The 24,735-nt window shown below is 37.3% G+C and overlaps 1 protein-coding gene across 2 annotated transcripts; it reads right to left on the bottom strand.

Annotated features, from left to right (window-relative positions):
- Positions 1 to 307: 307 nt before the first annotated feature.
- On the bottom strand, positions 308 to 17,813 carry LOC121413494. Of its 2 annotated transcripts, XM_041606318.1 has the most exons (3): positions 17,599 to 17,813; positions 10,858 to 11,285; positions 308 to 3,075 (listed from the first exon to the last, which is right to left on the bottom strand). In XM_041606318.1, exon 3 carries the CDS (start codon positions 2,854 to 2,856, stop codon positions 1,393 to 1,395), a length of 1,464 nt encoding a protein of 487 aa, XP_041462252.1. In that variant the 5' UTR covers positions 2,857 to 3,075; positions 10,858 to 11,285; positions 17,599 to 17,813; the 3' UTR covers positions 308 to 1,392. The 2 variants fall into 2 exon arrangements, with proteins under 2 accessions (XP_041462252.1, XP_041462253.1); XM_041606319.1 differs by lacking the exons at positions 10,858 to 11,285; positions 17,599 to 17,813 and adding an exon at positions 6,497 to 6,643.
- Between the last annotated feature and the right edge of the window lie 6,922 nt (positions 17,814 to 24,735).

Below are 24,735 nucleotides of genomic sequence, written 5' to 3'. Positions count from 1 at the left end.
ACTATTTGCTGAAATTTTATGTTTGAATCATTATTCTGGCAAATCCTTATAATAGTAAAGTTCAAAGGTTCTGCTCGAACACAAGAATACAGAAGAAAGTTCACAAGGTGACAATAAGTATATTCAAAATAGTACAACAAGGTCTAAAATACTGATATAAGAACTGCTACATATTAGTACCATACATGAAAATAAATGTCCATCTTGTCATAAATAGGACTCAACAACATTCTCTAAATACGCAGTAATGAATAAATTGTACATATATGCGTTATTGTATCTTCGCTTTTAAAATCTGCATTGAATATGTATGTGAACTACATTATTGCTGTAAAAAAGTGCATTTTCTTCTTTGAAATATGCATATATGTACATGTAGGTTTTAAAAAAAGAATAAAGGCAGATTGAAACTCCCCCTGTAAAAAAGAAATAAAAATAAGTGGGTTCTTGTCTTCCAAATGGGCATGTATGTTATTGCATATACCTTGACCATACCTCCATATACTTGTCCATGTGATTCTGGCCCGTATTTTGATTTCTTTTTCTATTCAACGTTTGCTCAAAATCACAAACACAACAATTGATACATACTGCAAACTGTTAAAAACTATAGATCAATGCGAAGCTTACCTGTAGAATGGAGGCCTTACTAAAATAGTAAAATCACTTTGATGGATGATGACGATGATGAGGTGGATGAGGATGATGATGATGAAAGTAATGTTGATGAAAACAATGAAAATGATGACAATTGAAGATATAAATAAATACAAAGAAAATATACATGTACATTCCCAATTAGAAATGGTGAATTATTTACACTTTGTCCCCTTTATAAGAAAACATGGTAAGAAAATGGATTTCATCTTAAAATTTGTCTCAAAATGGAGCTTAAAAAGTGGAGTTGAGTATGTAAAACCCATCTCAGGTTTAGATAGAATCAATCATAGCAGATGCAGATCTAGATTATGGACTTTTAATGGGGTTGGAATTTGTCTGAATATTTTGACAAACAAAATTCAAAAAAGGTCTTTGCATTTTACAGGGCATGCCCGGCGGCCTCACATTCCGCCACCCCCAGTATAGGTCAATACATGTAAGACAGGGGTTACAAACAACTATCCTGTACACATAAATGGCAATGTATGATACTGTACTTGTATGCTAAAAGAAAAGTACTTGAATATAGTGCACAGAGCGTATAAAAAAAATTGCGTATTCTAGTACATCTATAGACATCATTGAAGAAGAAATACTGTAATGTTATGGATCTACGATTGAACAAGGAAAAAAAATGCAAATAAAATGTCTGACATCCCTGTAATGCACAAATCCTTTTTGATAGACTTCCTGGTGATAAAGTTCATTGTTCTCCTTGAAAGGCCACCAGGATTAGAATCTTAAGGATCGAAGGGGAGGCACGATACTGGCATACTCTATACTTTCTCTTGTTGTCCCTGGTTTGGCACCGTTTGTATCACCCCCGACTGCTCCTTTCAGTGCCTCTTCCTCTTCACCCCCTGCACCCTCTGCATCCTGTTCCTCCTCCCCTTCCTTAAAAGCAAGATCAGCATAAACTAAACCTTCTACATTGCGCCTCTTTGGGTCTTCGGAATGGTTGATGACTCCACCATTAGAGTGGATCACCATGTCTTCAGGTTCCCAGGAGATTGTCCGATGGCCACCTGGCTTTGGTGGGATTTCATCTGCCTCCGAAGAAATGGTACCACCCTCTGCAGTTGCAATCACTCTGCCATTTGAGTTTCCATTCTCGTTGCTCTTATGATAAATGTAGGTATTTCCTGGGCCGATCTGCATGCCGGCTTCGGAAGAGCGCCCGAGGGAAGCGTACATCCTGTCGTTGCGCCTTGAACATCTCACCATTATGAAATACAGGGTAAGACCAAGAATGAGGGTTCCCACTACTGCTCCTATGACAATGCCAATGATCAACATGGTTGGGTTTCCTCTGCCTGGTGGGGGAGCCTGATGGACTATCTGTGTTTCAGTTGTTCCCATGAAGTACCGATTAGAACTATCTAGGTCAGTCTTATTAAACACTGTGCAAGTAAGATAAGAGCCATTGCTCACTTTGCTCAACCGAAGGTCCAGAGTTGAAATGTCATTGATGCCACTCACTTCTTGAATCGTTGTCTTAGCCTCATCGCGGAGATGCCATAAATAGCGATATCTCCCTGGCACATTCACGCTGCAGTTGAATTGTGCATTCTTGTGGTCCAATGTTTTCAGATAAATGTGAAGAGATCTCAATTTTGAGATGGAACATGTTTTAGATTCAAAGTCTGTTCTTTCACCAGAAGCTTCATCCATCTGGCATTGATACATACTAAAATTAAACCCTGTGTGAATGTCATGCTCGAGGCAGTTCTGACCGGTTTCATAGCCGGTTTTAGCTTGCTGCGTGAATCTCCAGCTGGCGTTCTCTCCCCGTGATATCCAAGCCAATGACATCCTCACACTCGATATCTCCGTGCAACATGACAGCACAACAGTTATCTTACCATTTTTCTCCTGTGGACCAGCGCTACATAGAGGATACTTAGGAGGTGGTGTGTACTTCACTGACAGAACTGCACTCCTGGACTCCATAAGCAATTCAGATCCATCGGATTGCACAGAACCGTTGTACAGCCTGCAGGAGAAGAGTGCACCATGGTCTATCTTCTGTACTGGAGTGATGAGTAAGTTAGCTCGTGGGTACATCCCCACCCCTCGGTAATTAAAATTCACGTCCTCACTTAAGGGAACGTTGTCTTCAAAGATTGGTTTGTTGTTGTGTGTCCAAACGAGATAGTTATTCCCCTTTATCATTTGAGAGACCTTACACTGCAGCATGATGAACCCACCTACGGCAGTCTCTTTGTCCAATGGTTCAGTCTCAAAGGTGGTGGGGGGTGGTGGTGGTGATGTTGTCTTGGTTGCTCTGTGCTTCACCTAGCCTTGACTTGTGTAATAGAAGTAGAACTTGGACGGCTACTAACAAGTGACCCATCCAGTGAAAGCCAATAGTCTCCATCTTCATTTGACTTCAGCATCCAATCCAGATTTGAAAATCTAAGAGGGAGAGAGAAAAGAGGTGCAAATAAAAATTCACTTATTTCTGAAGTTGAACTCTACATCGGGTGCCATTCAATTTACTGTTAAAAGTGACTACTGGTACTGGTAATATCCAGGCAGTTAAATGGTTGACTTGATGGACTGAGGATGACAAATCTTCTCTACTTCATCAAATGGAAGACCACCCAAATTGGTCTTATAACTAGAACATGGCCCACTTAGTGCAGATTACCAGTGGAGTTTTGGGCTTGCCCCATCCATTTGGAATAAGATCAAATTATGTGCCTTTCAAGTCTGAAAGAAAGCAATTAATTGCTGATAATTAGCAAAATGACAATCTGCCTACAAATAAATATTCAAAGTACTACGTTTCTACTGTGGCAACTGTGCTTTAGAATTGACAAAAGGCATTCTACAGAACCGGATTTAACTTAATAAAAACAAATCAATTTACTTTCAAAGCTATGACATTTCAAAATCTTAAACATTGGTTAAGATTTCAATTGTGAGGTACCAACATGCTCAAAGTTCATTGACCCTAAATGACCTTTTACCTTGATCATGTGACCTACAAACTAATGCAAGATGATGATAATACTTGATTACAGCATCACCTGTACACCGTATCAAGTTTCATGAAGTAGATTTATATACTTTTTATTTCTAAGTTATGTACAATGTATAAAGGATTTCAATGTTAACGACACCAACGAAATTAAGCAGTGCCTTCATGTATATGTATGTCTCACTTTTTATGCTATGCAATTTAAGACAAATATGAAACCATTACTTTGCACATTCTCAATTTTCATTTCACAACATATACAGTATAAGAAATTTTATGCTATTCATGACAATTTCAATGACACTCAGTATAAAGCTTAGCACCCCTAACATGCGCTCAATGATCTTTTACAAGGAGGCAGTGCGGCTCATAAAGAGTCAGACACATGCTCTAGTGCAAAACAGTTTCTCAGAATACCAATGTTTTCACATCCCCATCCTTTTCTTTACAATGTAAACTATATTTTACAACCACTTGATAATATAAGGATTATTATTCAATGACATCAAAACTCCAATTTCAAATTTATTCCATTCAGTTTTTCTGTACATTTTAGTATTTTTCAATCAAATACTATACATGTACATCTTCAGGCCATTTTTAGACTGTAACATTTTTTTCTTTGATAAAGGATTCCATCATATTTCCATCAAAACGCAAGTGGACAAATAACCACATGAAGACATGCTATGGCCTGCTTAAAGGGTGAAAGCCAAACAACCATGAAATTACTCCACAAAAGACTTCCTGCTATTACCACTGAATACAAAAATAATGTGGAATGAACAAAGCTCTATTCAATAGGGTTAACCGCAAATCAATACAGATCAGGTGCCATAGCAAACACTGATATACACATCAAACAAATTAAAAATAAACAAAGATGCTGCACTAATCATACACATGTATATCTTTTTCAATATACATGTATGTGTGTATATAGGCCTACATTGAACCTACATGTACATAAATCTATACTTCATGTAGGTTTACAAAAGTCACAAAAGTTTCATTTCAAAGTTTTGACTTTCATAGGATACGGTACTCTACTTCCCTTGCTGAAAATTTAACATGGATATTGCATTAACGCCACATACATATACAGTGAATTTCCCTTTTTTTAGCTCTACATACATGCGTATGAGTGTAGGCCTACAAGGCTACATGTACATACATGTAGGGATGACACCAGTGTACAGTACATGTAAACTTGAAAGAAAAAAACTTTAGAGAGCATGGACCACAAACATATTTCAAGGGTATTTAATGAGTCCAAGGTGAAAATAATATGATTTGAATAAATTCGGAAAAAAAATAGTTTAAACAAATTACTGACAATTTTATCGAAATCTGAAAAGAAATTATAACAAAGTTATGGCATTTTGAAGATTTTGATTTATTTTCCGATGAAACAGTACTTGGCATGTCTTCACGAATATTCAATCAACTGATGATGTAATATCCCCACTTATTAATAAGGTTTATTCATTTTTTCCTCTAAGAATCGATGACACTGGATTGACAATTGATTTTAGTGCATTAGATATTCATTACTGTGCAACTTATTTCATAAGAAGACATATTATTCACACAAGTATGAAATAATGAAACAATTATGATTTCATGTACATGTAATAAACATAAGAAGGGGAAAGAGGGGAAGTGACATCAGGCATCATCATTCATCAGCCTACCTAATGAATATTCATGACAACATGCAAAAACTGTTTTCATGATATATTGCTAAACATTAAAATTCAATAACTTGGCTATTCGTTATCAGATTGATTTTCAGCGTTTTGCTCTGTGAATTTTACACTATTAATAGATGTATATTTTCAGCACTGAGTACCCCTTTAAAGAGTCCTACAGTAGCCTAATCCATAGGCATTTGGTCTATTGTATAAAGCCTCCACTGTACTCTTCAGAAAGTGAATAAGTGATATCCTGTAATTGTGATTGATCACAAAATGAATAGAAGATTACTGAACTAGAATTTATTACCCACTCTACCAAGCACCCAAGGGGGGACCCAACTCAAGCATAGATAAAAGCAGAATGTGTACGAATCATAAATTACATGTAGTTCCTTTTTGTAGTTAGGTTCTTGGTATCCACGATCCATGTGTTTTCTCAACCCGATGCATGTCTTTAATATAGTAGACATAAGTTATAATGTACATGTACATGAATGCCCATTTGCCTTTGAGTTTTTAAAAGTCAGATCATGGTGGGATCTACAGTAGCCAATGGACTAAAAAAAGCACCAGGGTTCTACATGTAATGTGGCACATTAAGCCTTGCCAAGTGACACATAAACAAAAACAAAGATATTTCCAAATGTTTCGTTGAATTTTAAAATATTTTTGGATTTATAGACCTTTTGGGGGCCAAAATCCAAGGCCCCATATTTAAAAGAACCCCTACCAGGGGCCATTCAGCAGGCCCCATTGTCCCTACAATGTGACTCTTTTGATATACTGTTGCAATACAGATTTCCAATATGGTACCTAGCCAACATCAACAAAACTAATTGAGAAACCCTACATGTAGCCTACAGTGTTGCACAATGTTCTTACCTTTTCACAATGTGTTCACATGCATGTCTGAGGCAAATGATTGAACCAATATCTAAACCAATATATAGAGGTGCCGTGGCCGAGTGGTCTAAGGCGCCTGGCTATACATGGAAAGTCTGGGGTTCGATCCCCGGCCGCGGCACCTATGCTCGTGAGCAAAGCACTTAATCTACAAAGTTCTTTGATCTTCCTTTCAAATAAATGGAAATGCTATATGCATTATTGGTAACTAGGTGTGCACTTGTTTTTTTTTCAAATAAAAAAATAAACATACCAACAACTAGAAAACAGAACAGTTTTCCTTCTCAGAAGTTAGAATGTGTGACAATCCACCCACACCAACACAAGAAGACTAGTGACTCCTGTACAACAACACAAGAAGACTAATAACTCCTGTACTCCTGTACACCTGTACACCAACACCAGAAGACTAATGACTCCTGTACTACATGTACTACCAGTACTGGTAAAAGATGCAGTTTACATACAGCCTTTTCAATATAAATGGGGTTACTGAGGTCATAACCCTGCCTCAAAGATTTTCCAGTTAAAGGGGAGTAGATAGATGACTCATATGATTCCTAGTTTCTCTTTTGAAGAGTATTTTTCAATGTGGTCAATTTTGGTAATCAATGGTTCTTTTGTGTACTATCCTAATACAGATTATTTGTGAGGATTCTGAAGATGGGTCCAAGGATGTTCTTTGTGTCCGGCATGATGACATCTGAATCAATTTAATGCTATCAGTCTGGATGCTTTTTGTCTGCACCAGTGGGTCATGAGTTTTGGCTCCATTTTCCTCTGACAACAGTCAGGCCAACAATTTTACCGGGGAATTGTTTAGTGAATTCCTTGTGTTTACAATGCAAAGCTTGACTTGTATAAAGTGTATTACATGTACTGTAGTACACTGTCTTTAGGCCCACATTGCAAAGCTTGGCTACATTGTGACTGAATCTGAACACTTCGCAAAGTCCTCCAAAATACGGAAGTGAAATGCAATTATCAATTTCATTGGATTTTAAAATTTTAGAAATATAATTTCAAGAAATATTACCAAGATCACAAGTTTGATTTATGTATTTACACTCTTCATGCATGTGAGCCTTTCCTTTTTTTCACTACAACTCCTATTCATCATAGACCAGATATAAACATGGTTACTGAAATGTATAGGCCTACACAACTGAAAATTGAAATATGGTACTTCTAGTCCAGAAATATTTTAGGCCTACAGTAATTTCAAGTTAGGTGATATATTTTGTTAACTTTTTCGTCATTACCCCAACCAGACAGATCCCCTTTATTGTCAACAACAGAACACCTGAAACTAACACAGGTGCATACATGGTACTGGTAGTTCATGGAGCTATATGGGTAGTTCATGCAGCCTACTCAATAATACATACAGCAAACACAAAGCTAAAAATTTCCAATCAAGACAAGATCCTCATCCTCAGTAGCTCATACTCGGTATATCCCTTTTTTAGAATGACAAATTATTGTAAAGTTTCATTTTCCATGGAGTGTTGGGCATACATCGTCTGAAGCGATGTGAGAATAAAAGATTTGAACTCCTCAGTCAATAGACTCCACTCGCCAACCAACTTCCGGAGTCAACAATGTGTGGTGAGGTGCCAATGATCTAGACAAGCCCATGGCCCTGTTCACATAACCATGATAACAATGTCAACTGCATCATAGACCAGTACACTGTACAGAAAATGTGGCCCTGTGGGCTCATTCAACTAAGAAGCAAATGACTACCAGATAAAGAAAGATGTCTCTATAGTCTACTATGTATTCACATATCACAATACAAATAAATTACCGGTAATCTTTTGTACTATAATCTATAGGTATATACAGTAAGTGTAAAGGCGCCTATTGCAAAGCATGAAGGCCTATTAAAAGCACATTATGCATGTGTACATGTACACATGACAGTGTTTATATTTGATATGGAGAAATCACAATTTTAACATGGTGTACAGTACAACAAAATTAATGTACTCGAATTGAACGAGAATTAGCAGACCTACATGTACATGTACCAGTAATAAACTAGATAAACAAATTTTGTTTAACCACATTCAAAATGAACGAATGGGATGCAATTCAAATCACATTAAAAGCAATCAGAATTCTTATTCATTTCATACACTGTACAAAAAGTTGTATTAAAACTTGAGTTATAACTTTCCATTCCTGTGTGGGGTAATAACTCAATAGTCATTCCTATATTCCAGATGTACACATTTTATTTGAATCTATGCTGTGCACTCCGAAATGATTAACGATCTTTGCTGTGGTCGGAAACAGAACTGGGGTATGACAACATGAAAAGGATAATCATGCATGTCTGCACAATATCAAAGGGGTACTCCAGGCTGGAAATAATTAATAAATAAAGTAAAATTCACTGAACAAAATGCTGAATTTCATCAAAATTTTACAACAAATAATTATCATATTGAATTTTAACGTTTAGCAATACTTTGTGAAAAGTTCTGTGCATGTTGTATGCATATTGTCATGAATATTCATTAGGTGGACAGATGATGTCACATCCTCAAGACAATGTCCTTTTACATCATAATCATTTCAGGGTTTTTTTTTAATACCTGTACTTGTGCGGATGATATACATGTCTCTCTTATAATATGCATATAAGTTGCAGCAATACATATTTAATACTGTTTTCAGCTACTCCATTACATCAAAGTCAGATTCATTTATTATGAATTACAATTAGTTTTTTTTAATGTATGTACATGTAGAACCATGACAACATGCAGGTCTTACTTTTGTTGGACAAAGAGAATAGCAAATGAGCAAGAAAACTGGGTGTGAAGGGCTGAAAGCAAAAAAGAGGGGATAGGGTGTGTAAAGTGATGAATGTCAGGAGGGGAGAGGGGAAGAGGGATAAACAGAAAGAGTAAGAGAGCTACATGTATAGACCAGGCATCACTCACAAGGGGAAGGGGAATTCCCTGCACCTGAAGGGTCGCAGAGAACTTCTACAATGTAGAGCGGAGTGAGGGGTTCAGAATCTGAGACAAAGTTTGGAGAGAGTAATCTGGGGTTCGAATTGATAAGGTACAGCTGCTTTCACCAAAAAGCACATAATGTGATACAGGACTGACATGCCACTCAATGCCAATAGTGCTGCATTAGATTCCAATACACATAAATTTGCAATTTTCTCTATGGCTCGGAGGATGTGTCCGAGCCATGATGGCAAATGGTCAATTGTAAAACAAAGAGAAGTGAGAGAGAGACTGTCCTCTCCCTCGGACAACAGTCTATATCCGGGGAGACAGAAGAGGAGAGAAAGGGGCAGGGAAAGAGCTGGGGCGGGCACACAATACCTTGACTCTCACCCAGGACTTTACAAAATACTGTAGGGGAAAAAAATTACACAAGCTTATTTTCATAGCTCAAGTTGCCGTGAGCTTCTTAAAATATCATGGATGAAAAGAACTGCTTGTTTATCCAACACCGCACAGGCTTGGACAATCGTAGAAAATTAGGGTAGAGCCAAAGGGTATTGGTCTTTAAAATTAAAATCAAAGGGGTGGCTGGTGTTGAGGTAAGGTCATCAACCCATACATTTCTTACACAGTTGAAGGCGAATTTTAATGGAAGAGTGGTCTGGTGTTTTAAGCAGGCCTACATGAACTTGACGAGTTAAATAATGGAATTTCATAACGTAATATTCTGGAATCAATGTAGATAATCATTTTGGGGAACTCAATTGCTAATTCAAACAATCAGTTCCTTCAAAACAATTGACACATTGAAAAATATACATTTTTGCAGTCTACAGAGATATTTTCAAAACAATAAATTATACTCTGACCACAGGTCTATATGTAGAGTGAAATTATCTTAAAATATAAATGTACTGTACATCATCTAGATTCGGCATTCGCTCGCATGAATAAAAGCAACCATCCTCGTCATTGTCACAGTAGCGACATGGTAATCTACCACAAATACCCCTCAGCCGTATACATGTTTCTAATTCTGTAAGGCCATTTAATTCTGCATTTTTGATTACTTTTTCCAATTAGGTATAATGGCTTGAAGCCTGCAGGTGTGATATTATGATAGTACCATAGAGTGCAAATTACATTCAGAGTGAGACTACTATTTGCATGCTGCATGGGTAATACACATCCCCTTTATCATTATGATTCTCGTGTGGATTTTTCCCTTTCCTTTCTTAAAAAAATATACATATTTGTCAATTACACATTCATAAACTGTGTATTCATCATCATCATAAGTGTGAGAGAAGGGAAAGTATCTGCAAAGCTCCAGCATGAATAAGTAAACATGACATGCAAAGAAAAATATTGAAAAAACATGAGCATCCCCCCCACACACACCCACACCACCACAGCATCCCTACTGGGCAGCCAAGCCATGAGAGGAGAGTGAAAGTAAAAAAAAGTCAAAGTCAAAATTTTTAGACTTCAAGTTCATCCGAAGACAAGTTTCACACATTTTTGTTTGATTTGGTGAGAAATATGTGTACATGTAGGACTTTGAAGTTTTCTTCATAGTCTGCTGAAGCCAAAATCCATATTCCTATTTATAATCGATGAGACAATTGCAAATAATACTTACAGATTGGAAACATGTATCTAGTGCCTCTGTGAATAGGCAGTTTGTCGCCTCTTTGCTTCGTGATGTCAAATCGTCGGGAGGAATGCCAAGCCTCCTGTCTCGTTATCTCACCCGCTTCCTGATCATAAAGTTGTGTGAGCGATCACGCATGGATGACGCTCCATCGATTCAGAGGGATGGAGCGATACTGAATGGATGAAACTGGTCTGCTTCCCGAGCTGGGAGAAGAGGAGGACTGAAGTAAGCTTTACTGCTAGCTGCCCTCTGATTGGCTGCCTATTCAAGCCTGGTGCAGTGGTGAAGTATAGAGCGGAGTGGGATTTGTTGATAGAAGCACACACATAGGAGACAGCAAAAGAGAGATGGGGAGAGCTTCGCTTGACTTTCATAATACTGTCCCGACTTCATAGGCCGTGAAACTGTTGTCTCTGTGTAGAAAATGCAATTAGATGAATTGGAAACAATACAATCAATTTCCTCTTGGTTAATGAGATTATAGTTGAACCCTCTTCAGCTCCGAGTGAGTGCGCAGTGGAAGGCTTGTGGTACATTTTCCACCTCCTTGCACACCCACAAAAAATATGTCAATGGTATTTTCATTCAGTAATCATTCATTTGCAAAGGAAACACTTTCTATAGGCCTCATGCTGCTCAAGTAATTGTACAATCTCATATCATTATTGGTAAGACTTTTTTTTATTTTACAAATTGATTGTTTTTAATATTAATATATTGTACAAAGTGATGAGAAAAGAAAATGTAATTCTTTCATCCCTGGAATCCATTTCTCCAGAAGAGCCTAAAGGAAAATCAACTCAAAAACTTAATATCAAATTGCCAATTTAATAGTATCTAAAATATCAGGATAACTAGAAAACATGTTGAAAATATTCAAGTCTCTGTCCCATTTTGTGCATGTATGACACAGTTTCTTCATTTTTCCTGGGTCATATGAAAACAATGTGATGTTATTCTACAATCAGCTGTGCTGTCAGGCAAGCAAATGAAAATAGAGGTGGAGTGGAGGATGATTTCAAAATATGTTACTGTCTCATAGTACATAGACCTTAAAAGCAGAGAGAGACTGCCAGAAAAAAAAGACGACCTGACGTCTGCTGGAGGTCCAGTCAAATATATTGCTGTACACACGCGTGACCAAACTAACGCCTTTAAAGGGGTGATTTTTCAGTTTTGGACGCGGACCGTGTGTGCACTCGTTAAGGGTATCAAAAACACATATAAAAAGGGGTAGTGTTGAAAGACTAGTCAATGGTCAATCGCACGGTCAAACGTATTTAGGGTGTGTTTTTTCCAAAGCTTTTTTTTTTTAAGACTAGCCAAATATGTGTTTAGAGTGTGTTTTTTTTCTCCAAAGCTTTTTCCCCCTGGGTCATATTCTGGCTACAACTTGTTTAGGGGCCAAATTGTGTAAATAAAGCCCGCGAAAAACTTGTTGACATGTAGGAGCATGGAGCTATGGTAGGAGGTTATTTGCACACAGAGAAAAACTTGTTTAGGGGGTGTTTGGAAATAATTTGGCCATGTGTGTGTACAGCAATACATTTGACTGACCCCCCCCCCCCCCCCCCTCGGCCCTCAAGGTACATGTACATGTATGTATGCCTAATTGCCTATGTAAAAAACTGCTCAAATCAATAAATTGCTGAAATTAATGTGACAGAACTGGAATCCCTGTGGCATGAACACAAGATTGTTTTGTCCATATTTAGAGTAGGGCCTAAGATTTGTATTTGAAATGTACTTGGAATAATACCTTGCCATACTTAATTTTAATTCATTGGCAGAACGTATTCACACTTGACTTTACCAAATCTAAATGTATTTGAATCTGAAATTGAAAAAGTCCTGAAATCTTGATTTTCCTGTTTTTTACCAAACTTTTTTTATATTTGTTATAATTGCATTTTGGTTTTCTGTTTTTATTTTATTTTTTTTTTTTTTGATTTTGTTTATCTGTTTCGATTTTGTTTCTGTTTTGTTTCATCCTCTCTCTTTGGTTATGTATACAAATTTTGTTTTACTATTTTACTTTGTTATGATTTGTTATTCTTTATATTGTTTGTATATTGCACGGCCTCTCTGAAAACCAGCCATTGGCTGATCGAGGGCTTTTTACGGTGTTTAAATGAAATAATTAATCTGCTTTGCGATTAGGCCTACACATCATAGTAATGCAAGTTGACAACACCCAACTTTCTCCCCCCCCCCCCCCTGAATTAGGGAGGTATTTCATTTGCTCTCTGTATACACTTCATGTTACTGGTAATCAAAAGAAATGGGTGTTCAATTAATTTCTTCTATTAAAGCTAAATGAAGGTAGTTGCAGTAAATAGTTGCAGTAAAACAATAATTTAATGAGAAAGTCTGTAAAACCAAGGTTAAGTATGACTATATCATCGTTGATCTAGATCTGGTATAGTTACATAAACTGAAGTTAACTTTGTGAAATCATGAAATCTAAGCTGAAATATGATCAAAGTGAAGATTGCAAACACAGATAGGCACACGTGGGACAGTGTATTATTATTGCTGGAATAAAGACCCGACGAAAGTGACTGAATCCGCGCTTATTTTGCTTATTTCTCAGCAATTACACAATTTCTTCCAGAATCCTTTGGCTCATATTTTTTATTCATACAAACAGGCACTTTGGTGATCATTATATTAAATTCTATAAAAAGTCATCTTGAGATCGTTACTAAAACTGGAATTTATCTTTAATCATACAATGCAGGTACATGTACTAGTAAATGTAGGCAGCGAATGAACACCTCCTGCAACATCCTATTACATTCACTACATTGTCTATTGTTCAATGTACATGGGTCCTGTACTTGGTAGTGTCATGGTAGTGTACACATGCATTACTTTTTGGGGATGAAAAAAAATCAGGGTTTGTAAACGAGGTCAGGATGTCAGCTGTAAAGTTTGTAGTGCTCAGGCAGTGAGTGGCACACATGGTGAAAACACTAAAAGCTGAATTCAATTTAAACTGTGTTTTCATTGCTCCTGTGTTGGCAATGACCGTGGGGTACAGTACAAAGGGCTCCTTGTCTGGAGTGAGAATAAAAGCAAGGAGAGGGATTCCATGCGCTCAATGGACTAAAATAGTTTTTTGAGGGGGTGGGTAGGGAGGAGGGTCTCATGTACATGTAGGTTGGAAAAGGGAGGGAGTGCCATTGTACTAGTGTGGGTGGGGTGGGGTGTGCAGTGTGGGGGTTGCGTTGGAACAGAGAGAATGAATGGGGGCAATTTGATGGGCGGAGCAAAACTGGTACCCCTAGTATGGTAGAGGGAATGGGGTAGAGAGGGGGTAGAGGATACTGGACTGTGGAGTGAGTAAACATGAACAGGGCAGTGCATGTTAGGTGGAATGAGATGGGTTACTACAATGTACATGTTGGAGTGCTGATTGCTGGTGAGATGGGGTGTCTGGAGTGATGAGTAGAAGGGGTTAACCAGTCAAACTGCTCTACATCCTTAGGCACGGGGAAGGGGAATATTTATGAAGTTGTGGTGACCGGTTATTGAAGGGAGGAATAAGAAAAATCATAGATCAGAGGATGATGTTCATGGAGAGGTACAGGTCTGCTCTGAATCTTGGAATGGAAGATGGGTTGAGAGACAAGGAATAAATTGAGGGTAGCTGCTGTTCAAGGAATGACTTGTGGGGTGAATTTAAGGAGATTTCATAAAGTTGAGATGAACTATAAACTTTACTTTACAGAGGGAATCATTCCATGTACATGTAGGCCTATGTTTGTTTATTTTTGGGGCTACATGTACTTTTCATAACTTGTTGCCGCAATTTGCAACATTAGATAAAGCTTTTACATATGTACATTCCCCAGGGCTGCTTTTTTTAGTTTTCATGGCTCTTTTTAGCATGGAGGAATGAGTGATAGTAACTGGTGGGTCGATTTGTCCTGAACAGGGGTCATGTGCGACAGTCATTGCTTCCATACTGAAATTCTCTTAAAATCATGAGGAGTGTATCAGACCATATAGATACTAACACAGACATCACACACTTGATAGAGGCAATTTGTTGTTGTTTTTGCTACATGTATCTTGGGTTTAAGGCGCATATCATTCAGACGTGTATACTTAAGCATATTTCTTTCAGGTTCAGAGCTATTCTAGATCTAGATGTTTGTAGTTATTTAAAATGGAAAACCCTGAACTCGCTTGTTGCATATAGGCAGATTGTAAGCTTACATGTACAGTGTATGCACACCAATACCAGTCCTTTCTCTATTCACCTTCTGTTACCAACATGTGGTGAAAAGAGAGAGGAAAGGTGGGTGTTTCATTTAAGAGCGACTTTAAGAACAACTGGTGAACCTTTCTTACACTCTAAATAATGAACATTTAATGGTCAATATCGTTTCTCACAAGAGAGGATCACCAATCGTTCTTAAGTCGATCTTAACTTATGATCTGCTTTATGAAACGGCCCCTGGGGCCTGGTATATGACTGTAGGTTTTTCCAAACAAATAACTACTACTAGACTAGTTCAAAGCAGAATAAAAGGGCAAGTCCACCCCAACAAAAACTTGATTTGAATAAAAAGAGAAAAACAGGCATAACACTGAGTGAAATTTCATCAAAATTGGATGTAAAATAAGAAAGTTATGGCATTTTAAAGTTTCGCTTATTTTCAACAAAATAGTTATATGAACGAGCCAGTTACATCCAAATGAGAGAGTTGATGACATCACTCACTCAATATTTCTTTTGTATTTTATTATATGAAAAAAATATGAAATATTTCATTTTCTCGTCATTGTCATGTGAAATGAAGTTTCATTCCTCCCTGAACACGTGGAATTCCATTATTTTAACATTTTGTGCTTCAGGCAAGGAGGTCCTAATCTCCAAATTCGTACAAATTGATTGTATAATTCAAACAATAAAAAACAAAAGAAATAGTGAGTGAGTGACATCATCGACTCTCTCATTTGGATTTAACTGGCTCGTTCATATAACTATTTTGTTGAAAATAAGCGAAACTTTGAAGTGTCATAACTTTCCTATTTTACATCCGATTTTGATGAAATTTTCAGCATTGTGCTTGTCTGATTTTTCTCTATTGATTCAAATCAACTTTTTTCTGAGGTGGACTTGACCTTTAACTCTTAAAGAAAGTTTATGACATTTTAAAGTTTCGCTGAACTTCACAAAACAATTTATATGCACAATGCAAATGAGGGAAACAAATTATCTATTCACTATTTATAATGTATTCTATCATATGAAATATTTGAATTTTCTCATCACAAGGTGGTTTCAGACCGCCTCGAAGTTCGTCAGTTCCAGGTATTCTCTGATCGGGAAATTTACCCGATCAGAAAATACCAGGTATTTTGGTAATGTGAAAGCAAACTACACATAATTTCCCGAAAGAAAATACCCGCTAAATAGTAGGTACTTGGCGAAATTACGAGAACTTTCGCTGGGATTTTTCCAAGGTCACAGGTATTTTGGCAATGTGAAAGCAATTTACGGGAACTTTTAGCCCAGCGTGTAGTTGGGCGCGGGCGCCGTAGGTGGCTGCTGGGATAGTGATTTTGAATCTTGTGCTTTGCCTGCTTATCAGACCATACTGTGCATGCTTGTAACTTCAGGAATTTATCCCGAAGGATATGTTTCGGGGTGGTGTGAATGCAGGAATAATTAATGGGTATTTTTAGCCTAAAAAAGTTCTCGTAATTTAACGGGGATTCTTATGATAGAGGCGGTTTGAAACCACCTACTGTGATGTGAAACAAAATTTTATTCCTCCCTGAATAGGTGGAATTACCATTGTGGTTTAACCACGTCCTCTCTCTCTCAATTTGCATATGACCCAATACTCTTTCTGTAATATAAAACCCTGATATACCAATTGATAAACAAAATTATATAGGGCCCAACATTAAACACGAGACTTATACCCCTTTCATAAACCCAATTAAAATGAATAAGGCGGCTAATAGCAGCATAATTTGGTCGTAAAATTGGAGGACAAGAGTTATCCGCATTACTCTGATGCTGCTATTATCCGCATAATAGCGGCATTGGGATAAGATTTTGAGTTTATGAACGCATTTCCAAATAATGCGGATAATTGCCATGGTGCGGTCGCAAGGTCACCCTTTTCCAACACAACCGCATCGGAGGGGGCGTGTCCAGTTGTCATGGCGATTATCCGCCTTTTTCAGGACGGGCGCTCGTAAAAATAATGCGGCTTATTTTCGGAGTTTATGAACGCAATTTTTATTGAATTATCCGCATTACTCTTAGGCGGCTAATTGGAGGATAGGTTTATGAAAAGGGTATAAAAGCTTCAGTCTTGTTCCCAGCTTGCTCGTTTCGCTGAACTGCGTTACCGTTGGCGTTGGCTTCTCTCAGTAAAATGTCAGAAATTCCCAGAAACGATGGTTATTCCTGTCTATAAATGATAAGTTATTGTTCAAGTGTCAATTCAGAAACAAACCTCAAACATTTAACCTCAATAATTGTCTCCAAATAAATCACGCACACACACACACACATATACCGTATAGATCTACCTGTACTAACTACCAAGTACCATGATCACTGCAGCATACGAATTATTGAAATTCAATGCACCCGTCATTTTTCTCTACCGGTACTTGTGCACAATGAATTGACTTGTGACAAAGCAGGCCCCCAAAAAAGTTGAAAACAAGAAAACGTTGGCTTCGAAAACTTACATTTAGCCTATCTTCTGTCAGCTTCAGTTCGCCCTATGATTTACAAGCTCGATCAACATTTCAATATCTTTATGATGGTCTTGAGTATTGATAAGTTCTGTCTGCTTTGCCTTGGATTTGTCGTGCTCAAACAACACGAGCTGACCAGCACCAATTCTGTCGTCGTCGGTCGAATGAAATGATCTACCCAGACTTTCGGCTGCGCTGTAGCTGTAGTACCTGGACGTCGACGGACGTGATTTAGATGCAGTTCACGATATAGCTCATATACACGCGCAACTACTACGTCTAATGTTTGCTTGGCCCTTATTGCCTGTGCAGAAACTTCTGAATGACTTACTAAAACTATATGTTGTGTAAAAACAAAGTTCATTCATATTGCTTGTTTAGTGCCATACGAATCTACATTTTTTTTCTCCAGCAAAGCACATTGTGACCGACTTTACGCATGGCTGGAGCCTAGCACCAAGGGGGGGGCAATTTTTCAGAAAATCTTGAATAATCCCGCCCCCACTGAAAAGTAATTGTTATCATCAAGTGGAGATTTTTTCAACTTAATTCTTACATAGCTAGGCAAACAAGGGAATTTGTATATAGGGGACCAAGGGGGTAGTGAGCCTTTCAGAATCTACATCATAGGAAACATATCAATTTGTTGTGTACAAAAAACGCTCCTTTTATAAGGCATAGAAATGGGACGTTTAACGCACAGTCACTAATACGCGCCGCTGTTTTCGCATCGTGCAGGCAATCTACGTGTATAGTGGCGGGCTGCTACATTGCGGTGCAGGGGTGTTCAACTTACATATCGTGAGCGCACTCAGCTGCGTGTTTTCACTTCTTCTCCTTTCACTCCTTTTCTTGTCATTTTTCCTCGCATTACTTGTTTTTATAAATTTCCCTCTCACTTTCCTTGTTTTCTCACTCCCTTCAGTTTTGTAACTCTTCTTGATCACTTGCATTCATTGGCACACCCCCCGGTCAAAAATGGTACGGTCCTATCCAACATACACTCAAGTCGTCGCTGTACGAATAATGAAAACGTGCAAAATTCTTCACGCGCTGCGTTGCCTAGCTATGCGTGTGTACTGTGTACACACAATGCCATCGGCTGAACCCGCCAAACTATAGTGACCAATTATTGCAAAAGCTTTTGCAAATGTGAAAAGTGACAGAGGTTTTTTTTATCCAATCAAAATAATTCTTAGGTATTCGCAATCTACAGCATTTTCTGCAAAATGTCTTTTTTTGATAGGGTCTATTGTGACGTATATATTTTTTTACAACAATGTGAAGTCGCACCAAACGTTTCGTTTCCTGCACTTGCCCATTGGCTCATGTACAAATGGATTTCCAAAATCATCAAGAAAGGTTCCAAAAACCTCAAAAGTGACAGAACTTAATTTGACTAAAATTAAATGAAAATCATATCATGTTCAAGGTGAGAATCTGCTCTATTCTATTCTGTTTTGATAGATCACCTTGTTGACGCGTTTGGGAGATATCTTAACAAATCCGTCAAAAAAGGCGTATTTTTCTATTATTCTCCATAGGGAAATAATTTAACACGCAACGCACTGCAAAAAAGGAGCGCAAACAAATTGATATGTATTCTCCCCCCTTCTGTTTTCCCTTTTTTCTTTATTTCTTATTTTCTTATTATTATTCTCTTCCTCCTCCTCCTTCTTCTTCTTCTTATTATTATTATTATTGTTATTTTCTCATTATCTCGAGGGCGTACACATGCGGGTACACAGTAATTGATGGGTATGAATGTTACACTATTCGTCCTTCGCTTATCATAAAGGTTTGAAAAAGGAAATTGAAATAAACGATTAGGTCTATATATAACATTTTTAGCGCTTTTGATGTACTGTTAGGCTTCTGAGGGCAACTCCCCCCAACTCTGCTTCTTATTCCCTGTATTGATCCAATATAAATGGTGCTTTTATGACTGTGTTTATCATGAAATTGAATTCTCATTCTCTTCTTTCATTCTCTTTTTCTCCCTCTCTCTTTCTTCGTCGTCTATTTCTATGATGTTAGAAAGGCTAGTAGTTCTCTAGATTTTATATCACGATGACTGCGATTATAAGACATCAGATGCTAGTTTCTAGGTGTATATTATTTTGAATGTCAAAGAGCGTTGCCTTGCAGGAAGTACGGGAAGTGGTGCCTGTAGGGGCAGGTCTGATTTTGACCGAGTTTGTCCTTACAACATGCATAAGATGACAAGCGGTCTTTGACCTGATTAGGCCTACTGTTAGAAAACAAAATATTTCCAACCTTATTCATCACTGAAAATGAAGGTACTTATTAAAATAATGTACGAATATTAACTTGATAGATTTTTGGATGAATTTATATTCAATTAAGTGGATAGATTAATGTAAACAAATCTTTTAATCTTTTAATAAGCATAATTGATGAAGAAATAGGACAATAAAAAGACAAAGAAAGACTGGATGAGAGGGCATGATAATTGAAGCACTGTGCATGTGGGTTCTGACATAAACAAAAATTACGGCAGATAGACAGATTGATTATATTTTAGAGCCCGAAAATTCATAGGGGGCCTCGTTATAAGGCCTAGTTCATTTAGTATTGAGGAGAGGAGGATTTACTGAGAGAAAATGAAAAAAATATTGAGAAAATCATAGGGAGGGGAAGGGATCATGTCGGGTTTTTTTAATAATAAGTTACAGGGCTTATTCATAAATTTATGCATGATAAGTTCCAGGTTCAGCTTGCATCATCGCAATTCACGGTTTCGTAAAGCCTTCTTCAATATGTCCCACAGTCAAAAGCCCCAGCTAATGCATAAGAGAAATGAAAGAAATTTTTCAGGTTAAAGTGTAATGTTTAATTAAATCTGCTCAAAAGTACATTTTAGCTTTGGGGTTTAGGCCTACATCCCGTTTTAAGTTTGTTATTATTCTGCTCTTGATTCGAGATTTTCATTATTTTTTTGAGAGGTACATGCTTTTGTTTATGATTACAAAAAATGCTGAATATAAATTATTTTAAGCTAGTGCTACGCACACGCTTTCATTTTGATTAGTGAAATACGCATTCTGTTGATTGATATAGGATAGCCGTTTTGTGGGTCAAACTCACGAAAAAAAATCAGCTCGCGCTTCGCGCCATTATCATTTATTATTTAGTGCTATCCGTTATCCTCTTCACAATTTCTCTACATTGCTAATTCCCTACATTGTTAATTCGGTTAGATTTTTAAAGGGTGTCAACTAAATGAATTGAATTGAATTGAAAAGCGTTAACAACGTCCAGTTTTTAGGTCGAAAATAAAAACTTTCAGCTCGCGCTTCGCGCTCGCATCAATTGTTTAGTTGGAAATCCATCTCATTCCTGGTTTCAAAAATTGCTTTGAATGTTTGATTTTTAGGTAGGAATCTCAACAATTTTCAGCTCGCATTATTGATTAGTTAGATACTCATCTGATCCATGGTTGCAAAAATTGGCAGGATGTTCAATTACCAGGGCAAAACATGAAATTTCTAAATTTTGTACCTCGCTCTTCGCGTTTTCATTATTCACAGGACTTACGAGATACCTTATCTTGTTTGTAAGAACATGGACCTATGTGATAGGTCCATGGTAAGAATAACGCTAGTATGTTCTCAAAAATTCAGTATTCAGATAGGACTTCACCTTAAAACAATTTTTTTTAAATGATCAGCTTTTAGCAGCCAATCAGCATGATCAAGGGAAATGGGGATGATAGAAATCTGGATCCGCACCTGCATAAGACGGCCAACAATTCCTGATTCGAATCAGACACATCCTAATCAGTTTTGTCATTGTGGATAATAATTTTGTTCACACTAATTTTTATCCACACCAAATTGCCCAATGCCGGCAAGTGATTTTAATGTGAACAAGATGTTAACAAGCGATGAATATATCGGGAGGGGATGGTGGTAATGGTGTTGGTGGTGGAAGTGTTGGTGGCTGCAATTATTATTAAGATTATTAAACATCAATATCAACAAAATAATCGATTCTTATTGATTATTATAATTCTTGTAATCTATGCATATTGATAATTTGGTGCTTTATCAGTTGGTACTAAAAAGCTAAGAACGCGACAAACATGATGGGTCCGATGAGAGCGAAAGGGAGCAGACACGAGACAAACATAAAACATGTAAAACAGAGGGAGAGAGAGAAAGAGAGGAGAGATAATTATTGGATGTACACGCGGATGAGATAAGTGGCGTAATGTGCAAGAAAAATGAGGGTTGGGCATATATCATGAATGGCGTATCAAGCCAAACTTATGAAAAGTTGCGAGCAAAAATGTACACATGTTTGTTACAAAAATCAAATTTGGTGATAGATTTTTACTTGACATGCAGAAGAGAAAATTTGACCGTCCTCTCTTCCCATTACTTTCCTTTTTCTTCTTGGTCGTGAAAAAAACTGAGGGCACGCGCCCAAAGCCCCCCGCCCCCGACCACCACCAGCTGGGATGGCGGTTAGAGAGAGGATGAGGGTGGAGGTAGATAGGAGAGAAAGAAACATATATTGGTAAAATGGACAAAGGTAGAAAGACATTGGATTGGGATTGGAAGAGCGTAATGAGAAAGAGAGAGAGGGAGAAAAATGGGTCTTTATTCCTTATTTCATTAATTTGAAATTCAAAGAATCGTGAGAAGCGCGGAGGCATCTCACTCTTCATTCATTGATGTTTGTTTTGATGTTTTCGAATGTGGTGCTTCTCGCCTTGCCTTGGCGTAATGATGAGAAGATGATAGTACTTGAGCAAGGAGATAATGATTGATGCAAAACACTCCTAGAAAACGGAAATACGTAGGTATGTATCAATAACATCAAAAGCTTGGAGGTTAGGATGAGTGGGCTGGTTTAGAGTACGTACGGTTATCCATTTTAAGTAGGTCCTCAATCAAAGCAATGGAAGGGGTGAACGACTTCGCACAGAGAAAGAGGAATGACCCATTTCGATTAAAAATGCAAACATAATAATACACCCCCCATAAGCACCACAAAAACACAGTTTGGGTTATCGGCAGCCATTCTACCGTTGTCGAGCATTTAAATCATGAGAAGCGTCATGGATCATCAACACCACTATCCTAATAATCATCAACAATATAATATCAGCATCATCATAACTACCACTACCACCACCACCGAATCAATTATCATCATCATCTTCCTTCATCGTCATCACCTCCACCACCGCCATCACAATCATCATTATCACACTGTAAAAACTGTGGTGTTAAAACTGACACCAGTTGGTGTTAATAGAGGACCACACCCTGAAGTGTAAAAATTACACCCTAGAGATTGAACATAACACCAAAGAGTTTAAATGTAACATCCAAAGGTGTTGTAATAACACCTATAGGTGTTAAACTAACATTGTCAATTTAACACCGGTGTAAAATAACTGATGTGGTCCTCTATGTACACCAGATAACACCACTGTTTTTGCTGTGCATCATCATCATGACATCTTCATCATGGATCATCAGTCGTCAATATATGTAACAGTATGTAAAGAGATGATATTTCATTCGCTATATTTCCTGTATTATGTCAAGAATTAGAAGTTATTAGGCTATCAAATAAAAAAACTCAAAAAATACCCCCCCCCCCCTCCCCCCAAAAAAAATCATCACCATATCCATGATCGTCGTCGTCGTCATCATCATTATCGTCGCTTTTTAGGCTAGTTAACGTCTTCGTAATCGAAAGAAAAATAAACAAATAATTTGTTAATAATAATAACAGAGCTCTATTTTCTGCGTTTACCACAAAGTATCCGCCATCTTAATTAATCGTGTTTAATATTTTGGAGAGATTAATTATTCATCATCGTTCAAGAAATATCGAACTTGCATAGCACTGAATGTTTCATCAAACGTCAAAATAGGAAGATGCACTGCGCACAACTCGGGAATCACGCAAAATAAACATGATATAAGGATGGCATTACCTTCGGACTGTTTGAAAATTAATTTAATTTAATTTAAAATAGTGTTTGGCTACCGATCCATTTACGCGTGTAATCACTGTTCCAGTAACTTATTTCGAATTTTCTATTTATTTAATCAAGAGCTTCTTTGTCATCAAATCTACCCGATGCCTACAGCAACATTTCCATAATTAGTGAGTGTTTAATGAGTGTGATATTTGCATTTTGATATAGGATTACATTTGTGCATGATTAATATGTTGGGCAATATACTTTTCACACAATTGGTTAAAACTTTATCCAATAATATTCTGGGTAGTTTTTAACCAATAATGTAGGCTTTGGGTGAAAACTACATAGTATTGTTTGTAAACTACCCAGAGTTGGATAATTTTTTTAACCAATTGTTATGTGAACAGTATATGTTGCCCAACATTTAAAGAGTGTGGGAGTTTGGGTGGTCCTTTTCAGGACCATCACTTGCCCAAGAAAGTCATATGGTGTACCGAGAAAACTACTACGCTATATCAGTGCATACATAACTGATTTGTGAATTTAAGCACAGTTTGAGATGTTTTAATTTTCTTATATCATATTCGATTTGCATGAAAACTTCAGTGTTCTGCATTTTACTTTATTCTTAACTTACAGTTAATGTGGACTTCTATTTTGGACGTTAATTAAGGACACCTCAAGTTTGTAACATATATATGCTAGCAGATCGGTATTTCGCGCTGTCAGGTGTATAAAATATGTGACATTTCTTGAATGACGTATTTCTGGGAATATACTGATGGATTTCACATTCAAACATATTGGATTATTAATGTTTCTATGCAAGAACGATCAAGTATCTAGCCATGGGATTTCGCTACAACCTATTCTTACAAAATTTAGAAAGTGTTAAATATCTTGACGTCATGGTTATTTGTATTGCGTTTAGCTTCAATTGCGACTCCGTCGTTGCCGAAGAGCTGAAGGAAATGTTTATTATTGGGTGTTGGAGGGCATTTTGATCGAATTACAGTTGCAAATACGATGCAGACAAAATTATTTATTGAGTCTATTTTTAGGAATACTATTTCCGAATGCCACAAATTATAAACCCTTGCAAAGTCACTGTAGTCACAGTCGACCGAGTTGGAAATAAATGCAATCATAGTTTTAAATCA

The sequence above is a fragment of the Lytechinus variegatus genome, chromosome 4 (genome assembly GCF_018143015.1).
Source record: "Lytechinus variegatus isolate NC3 chromosome 4, Lvar_3.0, whole genome shotgun sequence".
In the NCBI taxonomy this organism is placed as follows: domain Eukaryota; kingdom Metazoa; phylum Echinodermata; class Echinoidea; order Temnopleuroida; family Toxopneustidae; genus Lytechinus; species Lytechinus variegatus.
Note: the sequence above shows the minus strand (reverse complement) of the source record. Positions and strands in the feature narration are given on the sequence as shown.

Excerpts from the sequence above, each read along its gene's own strand:
- LOC121413494 (XM_041606318.1), bottom strand. The coding sequence starts at position 2,856 with ATGCTGCAGTGTAAGGTCTCTCAAATGATAAAGGGGAATAACTATCTC.